Here is an 18,290-nt window from a genome sequence, read left to right as displayed (position 1 = left end):
TTCCTGGCACACCTTGTCCATTAATACCAATTGAGCATCATGTCAATGCCACAGCCTACCTGAGGATTTTTGCTGACCATGTCCATCCCCTTATGATCACAGTGTGCACATCTTCTGATGGCTACTTCCAGCAAGATAGCGTGCTATGTCATAAAGCGCGACTCATCTCAGACTGGTTTCTTGAACAATGAGTTCACTGTACTCGAATGGACTCCACAGTCACCAGATCTCAATCCAATAGAGCACCTTTGGGATGTGGTGGAACGGGAGATGGACCAGACTCTCTGAGGAGTGTTTCCAGTACCTTGTTAAATTTATGCCACAAAGTACTAAAGCAGTTCTGACAGCAAAAGGAGGTCCAACCTGGTACTAGTAAGGTGTACCTATAAAGTAGCCAGTGAGTGTATATTATTTATATAAGAAAAATAAGAAAACAAAGTGTGATTGTTCACAAAGTTCCTCAAAATAGTTATCAAAATCCAAACTTCAATAATCAGCATTTTTTTATTACTACATGCCCATTCAACCAACCCTCCTCACAGTAGGCCTTTCATAGTACTACACAGAAAGTGGAGTTAAGTCTCTTCCTGGATTTTAGGTGGGAAACCCAACCAAACTCTTTTATTTCTGTGCAGGTTATCCCTTGGTAGGCAGATGAGTATTGTTTATAATTTTAGTTGTGCCAAATCAATGTCCATGTCTGTATTGTGTATACTAACCCTCCTCCGAAACCTTCTTACTCTCCTCCTAACACTCCTAGCCCTCCTAGCTCTCCTCCGAACCCTTCTTACCCTCCTGCTAACCCTGCTAATCCTCCTCCTAACCCTGCTAACCCTTCTCCTAACCCCAGCCCGAGAGCACCGGAGGTACACGTCCACGGTCCCAGCAGGTTCCCTCCACTCCTCTACTGATGGCTAATAGTCATAGTAATAATAATAGTAATGAAAAAACATATAAGAAGAGGGTAATCCAGAATCCACAACGTAGAGGAAGTCCAAGAGCACATGAGAGGAAGCAGAACGAGGCAGACAAACCAGAGGGGCACAGATGACGTCGGGAGAACATTCCAGGTAAGTTCACAGGGAAACACGACAAGAATAAACACTCAGGATTAGATCTAGGAAAGCTGGCAATACTTTGCAAAGTCAGTGAGGAAGCGAAGAGTATAAAGTCAGATGTCTGGAGTCAGACGTTAGAATCCAGGTGATGATGATCGACTACAGGGATGTAGTCTTCTGTGGGGAAGGTGTGACAATAATATTACTAACACTGATATTAATTATAATTATTAAACATAATTAATATTGTTGTTGTTATTGTTGTTTGCACCAGTCTCTCAGCCTCCCCTCTTTCGCAACGTGACTGTGTAGCGACTACTACTCCTCGCAGCGAATTCCCTAACAGACAGGCACTCAGGGAGTTTTAGCCCTTTAAGTGACACGGGGGAGCGGTGCCTGCGCGTGCCAGGGGAGGGGGAGAAAACAGTGCTATTGTTTGAGTGGCGTGGAAAATAAAGTTTCCCTCCTCGGGATTTTCTGGATTAAGCGGTTTCTGCCTCGTTTCCCGAACCCGCTTCAACAGCATATAATTTTACCGCACACAGGAAGTGTATCTTTGTAGATTTCTTTGTGAATGTAATGTTTTGTTTTACACCACTTGCATGTCTTCCTGCATTTTATCTTTTAGGGTTGGTTTCCAGAGCTATGTGGGTGTCACATTATGGAAGAGTTTGCATGGAGAGGCTATTAACACACAGGCTTGTGCCACAATTCAGTATTAGTACCCAAATAAATGCACGTGCGGGACATTTATGAATACGCAAAACACTATGGCTATTGTAACTTCATATAACAGCCTTCATCTTATCATGTGATCTTATCTGGTTTATGGCCCTGATGTTGACATCAGTGTACTGGAAATCACCTCAGAATGAAAGACATGGCATTGACCTTCACAGTCACCGGTAAACACAAAACCTCTGTCTTCCTGTCCTTTTCTCCCAAACAGAGGCTGATGTCTTCTACATCTAAAGATTGCACTGGAGAACGACACATTACCTTCTAACACCTGGGTCCAAGTCGGACCAATGTAATTAATGCATCATTAATTAATTTATATATGTCTTAAATGACCTTTTTCTGTCCTCTGATAATGGGGATGCTTCACTTCTTTTACTCCTCGATCTCACTGCTGCCTTCGATACAGTTAATCATGCAATACGGCTCTCACGGCTCCGTGATCTTGGTTTTTCTGGTACCGTTATGTCTTGGTTCACTTACCTTTACGATAGATATCAGTTCATATGCTTGGGTAACTGTAAATCAGATTTAGTTCCAGTTGCCCAGGGTGTTCCTCAGGGCTCAGTGCAAGGACCAATGCTCTTTACCATTTATATTCTACCTCTCGGTGAGTTAATATGTCAGCATGGATTAAACTTCCATCTCTATGCTGACGACACTCAGCTTTATCTCAGCTTTAAACCTCACACCCCTTTCCCAGCCCCATCCATCACCAAATGCATCTATGAACTCAACCTGTGGCTGCGTGCTAATTTTCTTTTATAAAATGCCCATAATCCTGAGTATCTTATCATTGTTATTAAGTCTGTGGCCCTTGCCAATACATATCTTACTGTTGCTGGTATGCCTGTGAATTCATCCCCTGATGCACGTAATCTTGGAGTTCTGTTTGATCCGACTCTTTCATTCGAACCTCATATACGTTCACTCACTAGTCAGCCTTCCTCCAACTCCACAATATCTCCCACCTTCGTTCATTTCTGTCTCCTAAATCTGCTGAAACCTTGGTTCACGACCTCATCACTTCTAAACTAGATTACTGCAACTCTCTCCTCTATGGTCTCCCCTCCAAGTCTCTTCGGTTCCTTCAGACTGTTCAGAATGCTGCTGCTTGTGTTCTGACCCAGTGAAGGAAATATGATCATATAACACCTGTCTTAGAGTGTCTTTATTGGCTTCCGATAAAGCTTCGCATCCAGTACAAAATTCTAATACTCACTTCTAAAGCACCCTCTGGCTTGGCTCCCATATATCTGGCTAACCTTTTGCACCGCTATGTCCCAACTCGCCGGCTTCTGACTCTGGTCTTCTAGTTGTTCCCAGATTTAAGCTAAGCACCATGGGTGGTTGATCTTTTAGTGTGGCAGCCCCAACCCTTTTTCTTTTGTATTTCTCTGTAAAGTGTCCTTGGGTACTTTGAAAGGTGCTATAAAAGTGCAAACAATAATAATAATAATAATAATAATTATTATTATTATTATTATTATTATTATTATTATTATTATTAATAATAATAATAACTAAAAGCACTACAAGGACATTTTAAATACACATCTGTGTTCTTTGTTCTAAAATAAGTACCTATATAAAAAATGCAGTAGGACCTGAACAGAAAACGTTTCATGAATGATACAACTTTGTTTTACATTTGATCAGTTAACTCCTGACCCTCTATTACGGTATATCTGTGTAGATAGGCCTTTATCTTTATGGGTGTCATAGGAGAACTGTATAAATGTGAGTGAATTACAATGACGTCACAAATACACGGTGCCAACAACACTGCTCAGTGCAAGTGATTTTACTGCACCTGGACAGGAGGAGGAACGGCCTCACACAGGGCCAAGACAGCACTTCAGACAGCACATCAGATCTGTTCTACAGCCAGAAAGCTCAGTTTCAAAGGACACTGAGAGACAATCAGATTGCTAATAGCAAACACCAGTCAATAGTAAACTCCAGTTAATAACAAACACCAGTTAATAATAAACACCAATTCATATCGAACATACCAGTTAAGATTTGACAGTAAAATGAGTGGGTATTGGTTTAGGTGAGTAAAGGCATTTGGTTAAATGCCTGGATGTTCCTGACAGTCCTTTGGAGTGTGTTGCAGGGTTAGTGCTACACTGTCCCCACCTATGTATTTTATTGTTATGTAAAGTTTGTAAGTTGTAAAGTTTACTGACCACCAACTGCAGAGGTCAAGTTTTTAAAATATATATTTAATGATTTTTAATCGGTTCAACGCAACAATATTGAAGATATTGAAGGAAAAATGCAACCTTAAAACAAAATAATTTTGTTGACACTGAATTAACTGTTAGTTGGGGCCCAGTGATCCCAATTTGTCATAAGTAAAACTGAATTGCGATGACTTCAACAATTATTTTATTTTGTAATATCAGTCTATCCCAAAGGAATTTCAACTCGGAGCACTGAAAATAAATATACAGGTCAGCCACTTTTTAAACAACAAACAGGTTTTCAAATTTCAACAAAGTGAATAAATTGCAGTCGAGCGATTATTAAAGTTTCCCTCATTAAGACGGTTTCTGTCTCGTTTCCCAAACCCGCTTTAATGTAATATTTTCTGACATTTGAACAGCCAGAGTTCTGTCTTAAACATCTTTTCACTATAGTACACTACAGTTACCTGAGTGTAACTGTATGAGAATACATGAATGAGAATACATATCCTACACATCCTATTTCATTTCACTGTTACATTGTTACCACCTCAATGGTGTGCGTGTGTGTGTGTGAGACAGAGAGAGAGAGAGACCCTCAACACCAGGCAGAAACTAAATAAAGATTTTCTTTAATCATTTATTTTAGCTGGAGTCTCTGAGACCACCAAAGAGAAGTTGAGCACATAAATGTCTCTAGGGTGTGAAAACTATATCAGCATAAAATTATTGTTTATTTGCAGTTTCCTTAGGGGCAGTCCTGAAGGGTTAGGGTTAGGGTTTTGGAGCCTACTGAACATTTAACTTTTTTTTTCATTACTGCCACACTTAAGGGGAAAGAACACAGAAATGTACACCTAAACGTGGAAGGATTAGGAATATATATGAATATACAGCTAAAAACAGTATGTGAAACATGCACATCTGGATAAAGGGGGAGTGTTTGGGAAACCATCTGTTGGGTGTATATGGTCTTTGAAACATTGTAACTCATCAAATACTTTTCCCTGAGTTAACTCGATATACAGTTTCTATGGATGCACAAAAGTAGATAAAATCCTGTTTATCTGGTTTATCAATCTCGTACGTGCAAAAAAAGTGCATGCAAAGTAATTCAAATTTATCATCACCTAAAACCTGTGCCTTCAGTATTCAACACCATATGCAATATGTTGAAATGTGATCACCTAATTATGCGTTTGTGAAAAAAATAAAATTCAAACACTATCACTCCTAAAACACATCATGCTTCATAACCAACACAGTTAAAGTATTATTGTAAGCTGATGTGGAAACTGTTTACACTTTAACACTTAGGAAGGCTGATCATTACAACACTCGGACTGATCATTACAACACTTGGACTGATCATTACGACACTCGGACTATGCTGATCACTACAACAGCTGCTCTGAAGCTCTGTGACTGTTCTGGACACTGAAATCTAAAAATGAAATTTAAAAATGTAAGTCGCTCTGGATAAGGGCGTCTGCCAAATGCCATAAATGTAAATGTAAATGTAAATCTGTAATTCACTACATCTTCTGAAATGTAAAAACTTTCCAGACATAACAGCTTATTAGGAAACTGCACAATTCTGCAAGATACTGCTCTCTCTCTCTCTCTCTCTCTCTCTCTCTCTCTCTCACATGCACACAGAAGAGTAGGAAAAACTTTATTAAGCAATTTATTATAGTTTTTTACGATTGCTAACATGCGTTTCCCAATACTTTACAAATAGCCAAATTGTTAATATCCTGTACAAAAGCGCATTTTCTTAACTAAATACCAACTCTGCATTTCACAACGCAAAGTTTTCTCTTTATACATCAAATTTGTTAAAACACAGCAAACCTGGTTCAATATCCAATCATTCTTTCATACACTAGCACAGATGCTCTATTCAAGATTAACATAGTCAATCACTACACAACCACTGTAAAAAACTAACATTTGATGGCAATACAGAAACAGTATTACATGTAATATTTTACTCTCTCCCAGCAAACAACAGACATTTTACACTAACATCTGTTGTTTTCTTTGTCAGTTAATTTTCCTATAATCCGCTTCATTTGGACTTTTCTTTTCAAATATGTGCAGTTTTGGCAACATACTGTCTACACAATGAGTGATATTTACTGTTAGGTACTATAGGGAATGTAGATTAGACAAAAAAGGAGTCAGGCAGGAAAAGGAAGCGGGAGGAAAAGGGGCATCACTATAAATGATGGTCTATAAACCAGTTTGTGATGACATGAGAATGACAAAATGCTAGATTGTCCCATCACAAATGTCCTGGTGTTTCCTCCCACCTGTTCCCTTTCTGCTTCTGGAACCAGTTGTTGGTAGAGTTCATTCAAAAACGAAAGAAGGAGGTCACTGTTATAGGGACCAATCTGGCATTTGTGAAGGACCAAACCAGCACTTGAGATTGCAGAACAAATTGTTATATTTGCTCCTCTCTGACCCGGTACATTACTGTACCTCATTTTATTTCATTGATCTATATGTGCAAAAAATGTGTATTACAGTAATAGCTTTTTAGCTGCCTTTGTTTTTGCATAACTTTGCATTTTATACAATATTTAAGGTTTTGAACCCTAGATTTTCATTTTTGACATGCCTTGTGCAAGCATTTGTAAATAAAACAAAAATGATCCAGAATTTTGTTATTGGATAACCTTGTGTGTATAGAAAACGTAAGCATTATAGAAACATGTAAAATGACTGCATTTTGTGCAAAAACAACATGAATTGTACTAATTGTATAGCCACTGAAGACTGATGTGTTCACTGCTAAGAGTTTTGAAAATGTGACTACAGTTTGGACAAACGCATGTTAGCAGTCATAAAAAACTGTAAACCTAATCAGGGACCTGTAAGGAGATTTGCAGCCGTCCTGTTCAGTGCCTGCAGTGCGTTGAACCAGATATCTCGTGCATCTCAGCACTCAAACTCATTTCCAGTACCTTGGTTACAGGGACGTTTGGACTCGAACCTATTGGTGTTAAGGACACTCTGAGTAGACATCTAAAGCACTTTGGTAAGCGGCTCTGGATCAGAGCGTCTGCTTATCTGCTGTCATACCCGTAGACGCAAGCAGTCAGCGTGCTTCTCTCTGAGAGCGCAGGCTAGATGTAGCACAACTAGACCAAGAATCGCAGCAGTTCACAGCTCATCCAAAGACCAGGTTGATGAATTGAGAGTTGGTTCGTTGTTTTTGCCAGATTTTTAAAACCTAAATCTACATTAATTACACAGTGCAACAGGACTCTAAAATGAACAGTGTAGTCAGAATAAATAACTGACAAAATCTGGACAAACATTTTAATGACTCAACATGTACAGTATGTTCATGGGTACAAGGGTAAAGAATAAATAATGATCATTAGGCATCTTCTGGGGATTTGGCGGTCAGAATGGCAGCAGAAATATTTGTAACAATTACTTGCTTTGGAATGTTGCTACACTAAAATCATATATACAAAACAATGTGCAAACAAAACAAATGGCAGGATTTCATAAGAAAACAACCTTGTGAAATAAATGACATCACACACATGACCCGGGACCAGCGTAGGACCGCCCCCTGCTGCCACCACACACCAGCGGAGGACCGCCCCCGGCTGCCACCACACACCAGTGTTAGACCGCCCCCTGCTGCCACCACACACCCGCGGCAACAGGCAGTCCACCACTGGAGTGGGTGAAGTATCTACTAGTTCTCTATTCCAGAATCAAGCCCGGGCCAATCAGAAGCAGTTTTGCCTCAAAACGGGGACAGACTGGGCACTTTAATGTTGATGTCTCCGATGTTGATGTTGCGAGGAATTTCCGGAAGGTTCATATTCTTGACCGCTGACACAGCTCGAGCCGGAGCGGCAGACAGTCCCCCCTGTGGGAAACACCACAGGTTACTAATGATGGTGCATTGGTGTTCACCCCAACATACTGGAGGAACAAAAGAGGTTTCTGTAGAATAGCAAAGATTAGTAAATCATTTTCAATTGATAGTTGATCTCAAAATTAAAGCTTTATCCAGCCACGCAGCACACATGCTGACCCTGATGTTCAGTGAACGCTGGCTCACACCCTTCACACAGGTCCAAGCCTCCAGTGCTTGTAAATCATCAGTGATATTACCCCCTTCATCGTTAGCGTTCTTATTCTCATAAACCGTGCCTCAGACAACACACACACACACACACACATGCGGGCGCTACTGCCGACTGAACAGGAGAAGTGGTTGAGGAGGGGAGATGATTCAGGTGTTCAGGCCAATATTATGGTAACACGAAAGTACCAGCCACACACTCATTACGATGGCAGAAAGTCGCCATGACCTTTAGCACATCTGGAGAATGTAGCCCTCCCATCCTGGCCGCGGGACACAGTGTCAAAGCCAATAGACACACACAGATGAGGTTGCATGACAAAGCCCCTCCTTCCTCCTGGTGGATTATGACAGTGCCTCCTCTATAACAGAGGCTGCTCCTCTTTATAAAACGTTTGTGTGTATTGTAGGTGTAATGGTGTGTGTAGGTGTAAATTCAGAAAGTTCACCTCAGATTTCTCCATGCGGTTCTGAAGCTCGACCTGAGCAACGATCTCATTCATGTTGGTCTCCAGAACCATACCACCCATGACCACCTCCTGCAAGATGTAATGCACCTGCAACACACAACACACCCTCTCAGTCCAAGGCTCATTTCCTGGATGAAACCTAAGGTGTGTGTGTACGGAGAAAATACCAGGATGAGGATGTGAATAAAGTCTGTTATCAGTGTTATCAATACTGAAGAGGGCAATTAAAACTATTACAGCATTCCTCTGCAAGCCAGCTGCTCTGATTCCACTGAAGAAAGAGTACAGTAAGAGAAGGGAGCTCATAAAAGCCCCCTAAGATTAGATAGTGTATGTGCAAGAGGCCAAACAATCAAGACCGCATAGGAGTCTTTATGGCTTTATGAGGTGTGGATTGTGATGATGCTGTGTTACTGAGAATTTGCAATATCAGTCTGAAATATTGAAATCCACACCTGACAGAATGTCGGCGTACATTAACGAACGAGCAGAGGAAATACATACAGCACAAAACCACAAAGACAACAACCTGGAAAATAAGAAAATGTCATTTCAGAAAGCATCACTGTACCATTTGTAGAGTTCACGGACAATAAAAAATAATAAATGGATGATTTTAGTGTCACACAGTTACTAAAAACTCATAAACCTCTTGATGCTGGTATATCATTAGTGCCCAATAAAACTAACATCTACAAAACTGCATACTATCTTTGAAGAAACATAAAATCGGGTAGACGACAGTCAGAAGATCTTCCGAGGGATCTAGGCCAGCCTGTTCCACAGGGCTACTGGCTGCGTATGGACACCAGCTGGGTCAGAGGTCATCAGGAGCACAGAGCCACGCCATAGCCCTCTCGCCCAAAGCCTCTAACAGCGTCTGAAGCACGTGCTGCCGGTCCATGTGCACTCTGAGGACCTGGCTGAGCTGAGGGAGCCCTACCGTTAATCCTCCACACTGCTGCCCATCAGTCGGTGGGAGACAGAGGTGTTTTTCTTCTATAACCCCTGAACCAGTGTTCCACAAGATGTTTTCAGAATACAGGTGTTTTTAAATCCTAAGTCTTACTTGACTACATTTTCCTTTCATTAAATATCATATATTACATATTTTTATGATTTGTGGTAGTGCTTTTTTATTTACTCTTAATGTGTGAAATCAAAACATGGGCCTCACTTTGTCCATGTGGAAGATCAGGTCCAGCTCACACACATTCTCGAAGCACTTATCCAGAGTCTCCACAAATACCTGTACACAAAATTAAACTCAAATTAAACAGCACCACAGACATGATAATGACACATTCCTAAACAAAAGCATCAGGGCATCTGTGACAAACAAACATAAAGTGGTTATGGGATTAGACACATCTCTCTCTCTCTCACACACACACACACACACACACACACACACACACACACACATATATATATCATATACTCCGACAGAATAGGGCCACAGCAATAGCTGTCTCACTTATTAATGGCATGCTGACATCTTGTGGTATGAACACATCACTGTGTTTATGTGCGCTTGTGTTGAAGGTACGCCTTTAATGGCTAAGGTCACATAAATACATCCTTGTTGTGTGACTGTATTGAATTTACCTGTATAAGATCTAGAATTCCAAGTTCACTCTCAGATGAGTCCACACAAAACACAAAGTAAAGTGTTGCATAGTGTCTGTAGATCAGCTTGTAGTCTGAGCCACCAATCAAACTGTAAGTAAAAGACTAGAATAAACACACATGTATGCATGTACATACAGCCTTTGTAACATGTCTGTCATCAATAATATGAATCACTAAACCACCAAGAGTTTTAATGTAACTCACCCCATTCTGAAACTTTAAAGCATGTATTTTGATGCAATACTATACAACATTGATTTAACTTTCATTATATTATATTAACTTTATATTAACGTATTAACTTTAAAGCGTATTGCAGTTTTACCTGCCGCCTTCCAGGAAATTGCAGACGTTGTCGTCTCTCTTTGAGACCAGATGAAAAGTCTCCCTGATGATTTGTTGCTGCATGTCTTCTGCCTGTATAATAACGCACAGGGACAGAGTGGTCAGGGTGTATTTGTGGAGTTTCTCCTAACTCCAGCCCTGCAGACCCACCAGCGGTCATGTCTCTCCTTCAAAACACATGACTTAACTAATACATTATTTAACTACTGGGTATAGAAGTTGTATCAGCGGACCTCGACTGGACCCCGTCACCAGGTACTGTGCATTTCAATTAACCACCATTTACTGGATGTATTTGTGAACGTAATCAACTATGTAAAATTATTACAGCTAACAAGCTAACTGCTAGATTTGTGACGGCTAACCTATATTTGTATAAAGCATCTTCACACGGCGTTAATAACCAAGATATGCGGCGGATGAATCCGTTTACACCTATAAACCGAAATTAAAATAGACTCAGCTGATTAATCAGCTGACAGCAGAACACAGTGCGCTACCTATAACTAGCGAACAGAATTATAATGTGTTTATAAGCTATTCTTACAAAATATTGGTAGAATCTGATAAGTCGTGGTTTCCCATGGTTGTTAAAAATAAGTATAGCCTTAATCATTCTTGTTCTTGGTGTGTTGCTGCTTTGAATCTAGATAAATCTTGCTTCGGTCATGAAAATAACTCCTGCTATTACTTCCGTGTCACATAAACGTTAACGTCATAATAAAAGTTAATACCAATATTGTTATTGTGTTAGCCGTGTATTAACGAGTATATGTACCCTCCACTATATATTTTACAAGGATAATACACATTTAGCGTGATGCGATTGAAATAAATAAATAGGAATAACATGCATTGCTTTAATTAAAAGAAAGTTATACTAAAATTAAACGTAAATCCAAGATCATTCGTTATTGGCTTTTGGGTTAAAATAAATAACGTTTTGACAAAACAACGAAGCCATTTCTAGACTGAAGCTTAAATCGAATGTGTCAGCGTGTAGATGTACGTGTGACGTGCAGAAGTCTCTTATTTTGACAGAGAGTGTCCGTCAGTACCCGGAAGTACTAGTTACACCAGTCAGTACCCGGATGTACTAGTTACACAGCCGCTCTGACGCGGTTCTGTGGCTGTTTCCCCCAGCTAGCTGTGTTAGCAGCGAATGTTGTTGTGAACGTGATGCGCTGTTAGTTAGCAATAACCCTTTAAATACTAATATAGTTGAGATTGTATAAATAAGACTGTGGTGTAAGATGGTTTGAACCATTAGCGCGCAGTTTTAAACCATTTTAGTTCAGTTTTGTTTGTTTTTTTGTAGTTGGGATGGTATTGAAGGTTTAGACTTTAAACGCTTGTAACGGGACTACAGGGGAGCGGAGGCGGGCGGATCAGATAACACGGGCCGGTGTGTTGGACGGGGCGCTGATCCAGAACCACGTCCTGTTCCGTGGCTCTCCAGCTAGGCGGTGGGGTCCATATCGAACTACATGTGCAGCTGGGGTCTGTCCAGCTTTAAACGCCCGTTCTGGTGAGTTACGTGAAGGCGTTGGCTGCTTCTGTGAACTTTTCTCGGTGTGTAGAGCAATAAAAGCGCCTGTTCGACCTCACTGCGTTACTTCACTGTTTAAACTGTTCGGGTCCACTTCGCCTCACTAGTGGCTCCCGAAACACGCCGGCCCGGTACAGATGGTGTTTATCTGGAGAAGAGAGTGTAAGATGAGTTCACACGTCCTCCTGCCACGTTGCTGGTTGTGATCAGTGGTTAGATGCACGTCCCACGGATCCGGGAGCAGCGTGGTTGACTTTGTGGGCAGTGCCACAGAGATCTGGGAGTGGTGAAGGAACTAAACCTCAAACCTGCTTTTAAATGCTTAAACTTCCTCATAGCCTACCTAACGTTTGCATATGATCTGCCACAAATCGGTGCAAACTGGTGTTTTTAAAAGGATATTGGGGTTAGTTTTCCTTTCAGGTGAAGATTGTATGCTTTCCGAGATATTTTGTCACCTATACGGTCATTTTTTAACCTTTTTATTATTATTTTTATTTCAATTATACTCAATCAGCAGCTCTACTTGTAGTTTGGTGGGTGACCACTAGATGGTGTCACCCAATAGACTAGACTACTGTTTTAGTCTCATGCTGTACACACCATGCAATCCTCTGTGACATTAACCTCACAAAAGCGTGACAGCTGATCACGTCGAGGTGAAGTCCATATTATTTGCTAACGGGCCGTTTCCTGGTCCTGGATGTGTTTATCCTGCAGGTGTAGGGGGACTGTGATGGTGGTGTGAGTGCCGGAGTGATCCACCACCCTCGCCATGACTGCTCACCTCCTCGTGATCCTCCTGGGTCTTCTGCCATCTCTCCCGTGTCTGCACACGCTCTCCTACAGCGTAGTCTCCGACATGACTACGTCTGACCCGACGCAATGCACTGTTGAAAAGTGTGAGTCTGTGATCTCTCAAGTGGCACAGTTTGAGTGATCTTGATAGTTTACAGTTTCAACCTTTTTTATGGGTAAAAGACAAAATTCTGTTTGGCTTTTTGATTGGAGCAAGTTAGTGGTACACATTTGTAAATATTCCAGGGTGGGTGTGTGTCTGTGTGTTCGCGCTACGGTGTATGTTGTTGCTAATCAGTTTTTTTTTCTATAAGCTTTTTAAAAAGAATCAAACATTTGTAATTAAGTTTGAACTCTACAGTCAATTAAAGATGTAAACATGTGTAGGGTTCTGTTTGTAATAGTAATGTAATGTGACTTATCTATAAATGGTGAATTCATATGTGTACTTTACATTTTCTACTTCATTTTACTCATTCTTCCTTTTCCATGAGAAGCTTTCATGTCCATAGGAGAATCTGGGGATCAGGTTTGTTTTTTCTGGTTAAGATAAAATATGTCCTGATCGCTCCCTTCAGAGATAAAACAGTGAACGGGTGCCTGTGGAATATCATATTTTTTGGAAAAAAGCAAAGCCATATGTTTTGTTTTTTTTAACATCTCTTCCTTGAAGGACGTGCTTTGAGAAGGGCCATGTGGTTCAGATTTAAGATGAAAGAACTGTGTGTGTGTGTATGAGCCAGGTGCTGGTCTGTGTGTGTGTGGGTCACACGCTAGAGTATTTGTGTGTGAGCCAGGCACTAGGCTGCATCTGTGTGTGTGTGTGTATGTGTATGGGCCAGTCACTAGGCTGTGTGTGTGTGTGTGTGTGTGTGTGTGTGTGTGTGTGTGTGTGTGTGTGTGTGTGTGTGTGTGTGGACCACTCACTGGCCCATGTGTGCGTGTCCTTACTAGGTTTTGTCAAGCCGTTTTATTTATTTATTTTTTATCATGCTGTTTGTTTGTGTTTTTGTTTGTTTGGTGATGCATGTCATCATCTTGGTCATCCTGTATATCGGAGCAGAACCATGGAGAGTGTCCTCTCTCCACCCCCACCTCCACCCAGTCATGGAGAGTGTCCTCTCTCCACCCCCACCTCCACCCAGTCATGGAGAGTGTCCTCTCTCCACCCCCACCTCCACCCAGTCATGGAGAGTGTCCTCTCTCCACCCCCACCTCCACCCTGTCATGGAGAGTGTCCTCTCTCCACCCCCACCTCCACCCAGTCATGGAGAGTGTCCTCTCTCTCCACCTCCACCCAGTCATGGAGAGTGTCCTCTCTCTCCACCCTCACCTCCACCCAGTCATGGAGAGTGTCCTCTCTCTCCACCTCCACCCAGTCATGGAGAGTGTCCTCTTACTCCACCCCCACCCAGTCATGGAGAGTGTCCTCTCTCTCCACCCCCACCCAATCATGGAGAGTGTCCTCTCTCTCCACCCCCACCCAATCATGGAGAGTGTCCTCTCTCTCCACCTCCTCCCAGTCATGGAGAGTGTCCTCTCTCTCCACCTCCACCCAGTCATGGAGAGTGTCCTCTCTCTCCGCCCCCACCTCCACCCAGTCATGGAGAGTGTCCTCTCTCTCCGCCCCCCACCTCCACCCAATCACGACCGCACGTTGCTGGTGTACAGTTACTGCATGTCTCGTGGTGCCTCCATACAGCGGGCAGAGTAAAAGTGAGTGGAAGAGGCTGTGTCCATCTGGACGGCTGAAATGTTTGTCTATAAATACACACTCATTACACACGCCAGCTCACGTACCCGTGTGTGTGTGTGTGTGTGTGTGTGTGTGTGTGTGTGTGTGTGTGTGTGTGTGTGTGTGTGTGTGTGTGTGTGTGTGTGCGCGCATGCAGGCAGTCCAGGCATGCTGCGCAGTGACCTGCAGCCTGCCCTGACACCTGGGGCTGTACTGGTTCACAGTGAGGTTCTCATACACACACACACACACACACACACACACACACACACACACACACACACACGCACAGCCTTCCCTGCCATCCTCCCTCCTCTTCCTCCTGCTGTTGTGGGCCATTAGGAACAGGTGGTGAATCATTTCTAAACTCCAAGCAGGGTGGCTGGGGCTGCCGTCAACTTCCTGCCCCCCCTGAGGTGGCGCTCGGCTCTAGTGTCCCCACTGCGTTTCATCGTGGGGAGGTGGTTCGGCTCCGCCTCTGGAACCATGGAGCTCCGCCCCCGGTGTGTCCTCAGACTCCAGGATAGTATGTCTGAGGTGTGGGCACTGCACTAGGGGTCCCTCTGTGAGCGGTGGTCATCGGGGGGTGGTGGGAGTTGGACAGGAAGATATTCTGATGGTGACCTAGCACAGGAAGCAGAAGAGTGAGGTGGGGTGAGGTGGGGTGAGGCGCGTGGGTCGGGCTGGAGTGAGGCCAGAGAGGCGTACTAAACTCCATGCACACGTGGCAGGAAGCAGATCAAAGCCGGCGTAAACGCGCCCGTCTTCCCTCCCGGCCACGTCTGGTTTCCCAGTGGCCTGCGTGAGAGTGGTGTTCAGGAAGCAGGTCTCGGCAATTTAAGACCGAGTGATTCAACATTCCTCTATGAACATTTTGATGATTTTGATGCTTCAGTGAGCCAGTCCTGGTTGGTCGTTGGTATTTGTGTTCGAGGTGCACAGGTGGGTAATGAACGCTGTGGTGGACTGTGGTGTGAGCAGTACTCTCAGTGAAAGGGCTGCTTTAAACACACTCCTCTTTCTGACTGTGTCGCCTAATACTATAGCAGTCAGTATGGCACTCTTTCTGTGATGAAGGCCAGTGAGGATGTTTTTCTGCAGAATTGAGCCTAGCTGCAGACAAAAAACTCCTTTTCATGGACTTCCTGAGTGTTGTCATGTTTTCCTGCTTAAATTTGGCAGCATTTTTGTATTTGATCCTGACACACAACTGAGTTTGTTGACTGAGCTTTATGTAAGTGAGGCTGGGGTGTCCTTTTGGAAATGTCTAATGAGTCTGCCGAGTCTCTCGCCATTTCCTGCATGCGTGTCGGATTCCCATAAAGAGCAGTAGTTGTGTTGAAGTGTGAGCTGTTTCCACTACTCTACCACACTGCGCTCAAACACTGTTTCATCAGGCTCATCCATACTGGATGGCTTCACTCTCATGGTAACGTTAATAGAAATCAATTCATTCTGATTTGAAGTGGTGTTTGTTTGCTTTTCTTAGGTCCTGTGAAACTGTGTAACCAGGCAAGATACATTGAAGAGAAGTCCAAGTGTCTTTTCCTATATTGCCCTAATAACACATCATGTGATGTAAAACAAGGTAAGTAATGAGGCCAGACATCTGTGTTTTCACAAGCATTTCTACAGACTCTCAGACAAATTTGATGTTTGGACAAACGCGGGCTAACTTGATGTCTTTATTTTTAAGCATTTAATTGTCTGGCTCATTTTGACCTGTGTATACCTGTTTTGCTCTTTGTGGAGTCCACAGAAAGAAACTGAAATGTCACTTTGACCTTTTACCCCTGCTTGAAACTCGAATGCACACATGCAAGTGTGAACGTTTTCTCACTCCGTGGCCCTTTCGTTTACCTGACTAGCCTCGCTAGCCTCACTAGCCTCGATAACAGCAAGGATAACGAGGCCAGTAAGGCTAGTGCTCAGGTTAAACAGCAGTGCGGTTGCTGCTAACCCTCAGGCTGTCCTCAGTGATGCTTCTGCTTTGGTCCATAGGAGCGAACACGCCAACACATGACCACGATGATGGCGTGCTCCACTCACCTACATCCAAACGTCCTTCAGATCCGCCTGCATCCAACCAGCCTGCTGGTCCTGTGAAGGCGTCGCCACCACCCACGCCGTCTAACAGCAGCACGAAGGCCCCACAGCCCCACATCACCGTCCCTGTTGGGGATCCCAGATCTGAGGTCAACTCTTCAGCCAGTTCACAGCCCTCTGCCAGCTCTAGCCCCAAGTCTACTGTAAAAGTGCCACCTACCGCTCCAACCACAACAAATGCCACCACAATAACCACAACAGCTGAAGCCATGGCAACAACCACCGCAACCACACCGAACGCCACCACCATGAACACCACAACTAATGCCACAACACCACCACCACCACCATTAACAAGCGCACTTGCAGCACACCCAAACACAAGTACTACCACTCCACCACTGTCTACCGTTCTCAACCAACCACCGACCGCGCCGACGTCCATCACCACCCGAGAGCCAGAACATCCTGTAACCACACCTGTGACGTCCGTTCTGCTCCCTCCATCTAACTCCACCCACCCTGTCCCTTCTGAGGGGGGCACAGATCCTTTACCATCCACGGCCAAGCCCGCAAAGTCCCCATCTGGAGGGCAGTCCGACACGCCAGGCGCTGGTGACGGCGGCAGGGACAGGAAACGTCAGAAGGTGTTTGAGGAAGCCAACGAACCACTGACCAGCCACGTGGTGAACACCAGCTCTCTGTTGGCCGTGCTAATGTTCGGCTTGTTCTTCTTCGTGGTCACAGTCGTCCTCTTCCTCAGGCAGGCGTATGAGGGATACAGGAGGAAGGACTACACGCAGGTGGACTATCTCATCAATGGCATGTACTCTGACTCAGGGCTCTGAGCGTTTACTAGCAGTAAATGAACTATTTTTGCTTTGTTTTCTCCTCTGCAAGCCTGATTCAGCAGATGGAGGAGGTTCTGGGGATCTTACAGATGTAAACGTGTTCACCATGGCACCGTCTGTCAACCTTGAAGGGACTCTCATGGGCTGCACATGCAACGCTCTCTCAACTACATTGCAAATGTCACACTGTCCGCTGGGCCGAAGCTCTGTGAGTGGTGGTGTACTGGCTGGACAGCCTCGTGACGAGGTTCTTCCAATAAGGATTCCTTTTCCCCCTATGCAGATGAACCTTCCATACCCAACACATGGGACATAAGCCTTATTTTTAACCCATAACCTTCTCCGAGTGAATGTCATTCTAAAGGATTTAATGGTGCAATATTTGTCTTCATTGTTTCCAATAATGTTCAATATTTCATGCTTGTTTTGTATTAGAACGAGCTGATTATGCCTTTAATTTTATTTTGTTTTGTGGGTTTTTTTTTTTTTACTTAAACCATTCCACTCTGGGTCAAGAATGGATGCCAAAATGTTGACTGTGGCACTGAAGCACATTTAATGAAAACCAAGGGAATTATTTAGCCATTATGAACTTCATTCCAGGAGTGGAGGGAGTATTAGCTCTGCTTAAGAGAGCTGGGAAGGACGTAACACAGGTGGAACAATCTCGCACGTGCCAACGTAAATCTGTAAATCATACTAAAGCACTAAAGAAGAAAAGAATTTACTTTGCAAAGGAATAAACGCGAACAAAGAATG

General features: G+C 43.3%; 2 protein-coding genes across 4 annotated transcripts; one reads left to right on the top strand and one right to left on the bottom strand.

The window, feature by feature from the left end:
* Positions 1-7,304: 7,304 nt before the first annotated feature.
* ap3s2 (adaptor related protein complex 3 subunit sigma 2) lies at positions 7,305-11,257 on the bottom strand. Of its 3 annotated transcripts, none has more exons than XM_077022334.1 (6): positions 11,100-11,257; positions 10,533-10,624; positions 10,184-10,295; positions 9,753-9,824; positions 8,555-8,662; positions 7,305-7,886 (listed from the first exon to the last, which is right to left on the bottom strand). In XM_077022334.1, the coding sequence occupies exons 1-6, from the start codon at positions 11,166-11,168 to the stop codon at positions 7,761-7,763; spliced, it is 579 nt and encodes a 192-aa protein (XP_076878449.1). In that variant the 5' UTR covers positions 11,169-11,257; the 3' UTR covers positions 7,305-7,760. The 3 variants fall into 3 exon arrangements, with proteins under 3 accessions (XP_076878449.1, XP_076878450.1, XP_076878451.1); XM_077022335.1 differs by lacking the exon at positions 11,100-11,257 and adding an exon at positions 10,918-11,029; XM_077022336.1 differs by lacking the exon at positions 11,100-11,257 and adding an exon at positions 10,786-10,909.
* Positions 11,258-11,652: 395 nt separating this feature from the next.
* On the top strand, positions 11,653-18,290 carry c11h11orf24 (chromosome 11 C11orf24 homolog). Its single transcript, XM_077022333.1, has 4 exons — positions 11,653-12,080; positions 12,822-13,003; positions 16,124-16,222; positions 16,636-18,290. Exons 2-4 carry the CDS (start codon positions 12,877-12,879, stop codon positions 17,526-17,528), a joined length of 1,119 nt encoding a protein of 372 aa, XP_076878448.1. The 5' UTR covers positions 11,653-12,080; positions 12,822-12,876; the 3' UTR covers positions 17,529-18,290.

Source organism: Brachyhypopomus gauderio, chromosome 11, assembly GCF_052324685.1.
Source record: "Brachyhypopomus gauderio isolate BG-103 chromosome 11, BGAUD_0.2, whole genome shotgun sequence".
NCBI lineage: Eukaryota > Metazoa > Chordata > Actinopteri > Gymnotiformes > Hypopomidae > Brachyhypopomus > Brachyhypopomus gauderio.
This window is presented reverse-complemented; position numbering and strand designations above follow the sequence as displayed.

What these genes read in the sequence shown, in the direction of transcription:
- ap3s2 (XM_077022334.1), bottom strand. Translation starts at nt 11,168, where the DNA reads ATGATTAAGGCTATACTTATTTTTAACAACCATGGGAAACCACGACTT. An exon ending in AATTTCCTGGAAGGCGGCAG is followed by an intron (nt 10,296 to 10,532) that starts GTAAAACTGCAA and finishes TTTTACTTACAG; the next exon opens with TTTGATTGGTGGCTCAGACT. An exon ending in ACCGCATGGAGAAATCTGAG is followed by an intron (nt 7,887 to 8,554) that starts GTGAACTTTCTG and finishes TGTTTCCCACAG; the next exon opens with GGGGGACTGTCTGCCGCTCC.
- c11h11orf24 (XM_077022333.1), top strand. Translation starts at nt 12,877, where the DNA reads ATGACTGCTCACCTCCTCGTGATCCTCCTGGGTCTTCTGCCATCTCTC. An exon ending in GCAATGCACTGTTGAAAAGT is followed by an intron (nt 13,004 to 16,123) that starts GTGAGTCTGTGA and finishes TGCTTTTCTTAG; the next exon opens with GTCCTGTGAAACTGTGTAAC. An exon ending in ATCATGTGATGTAAAACAAG is followed by an intron (nt 16,223 to 16,635) that starts GTAAGTAATGAG and finishes TTTGGTCCATAG; the next exon opens with GAGCGAACACGCCAACACAT.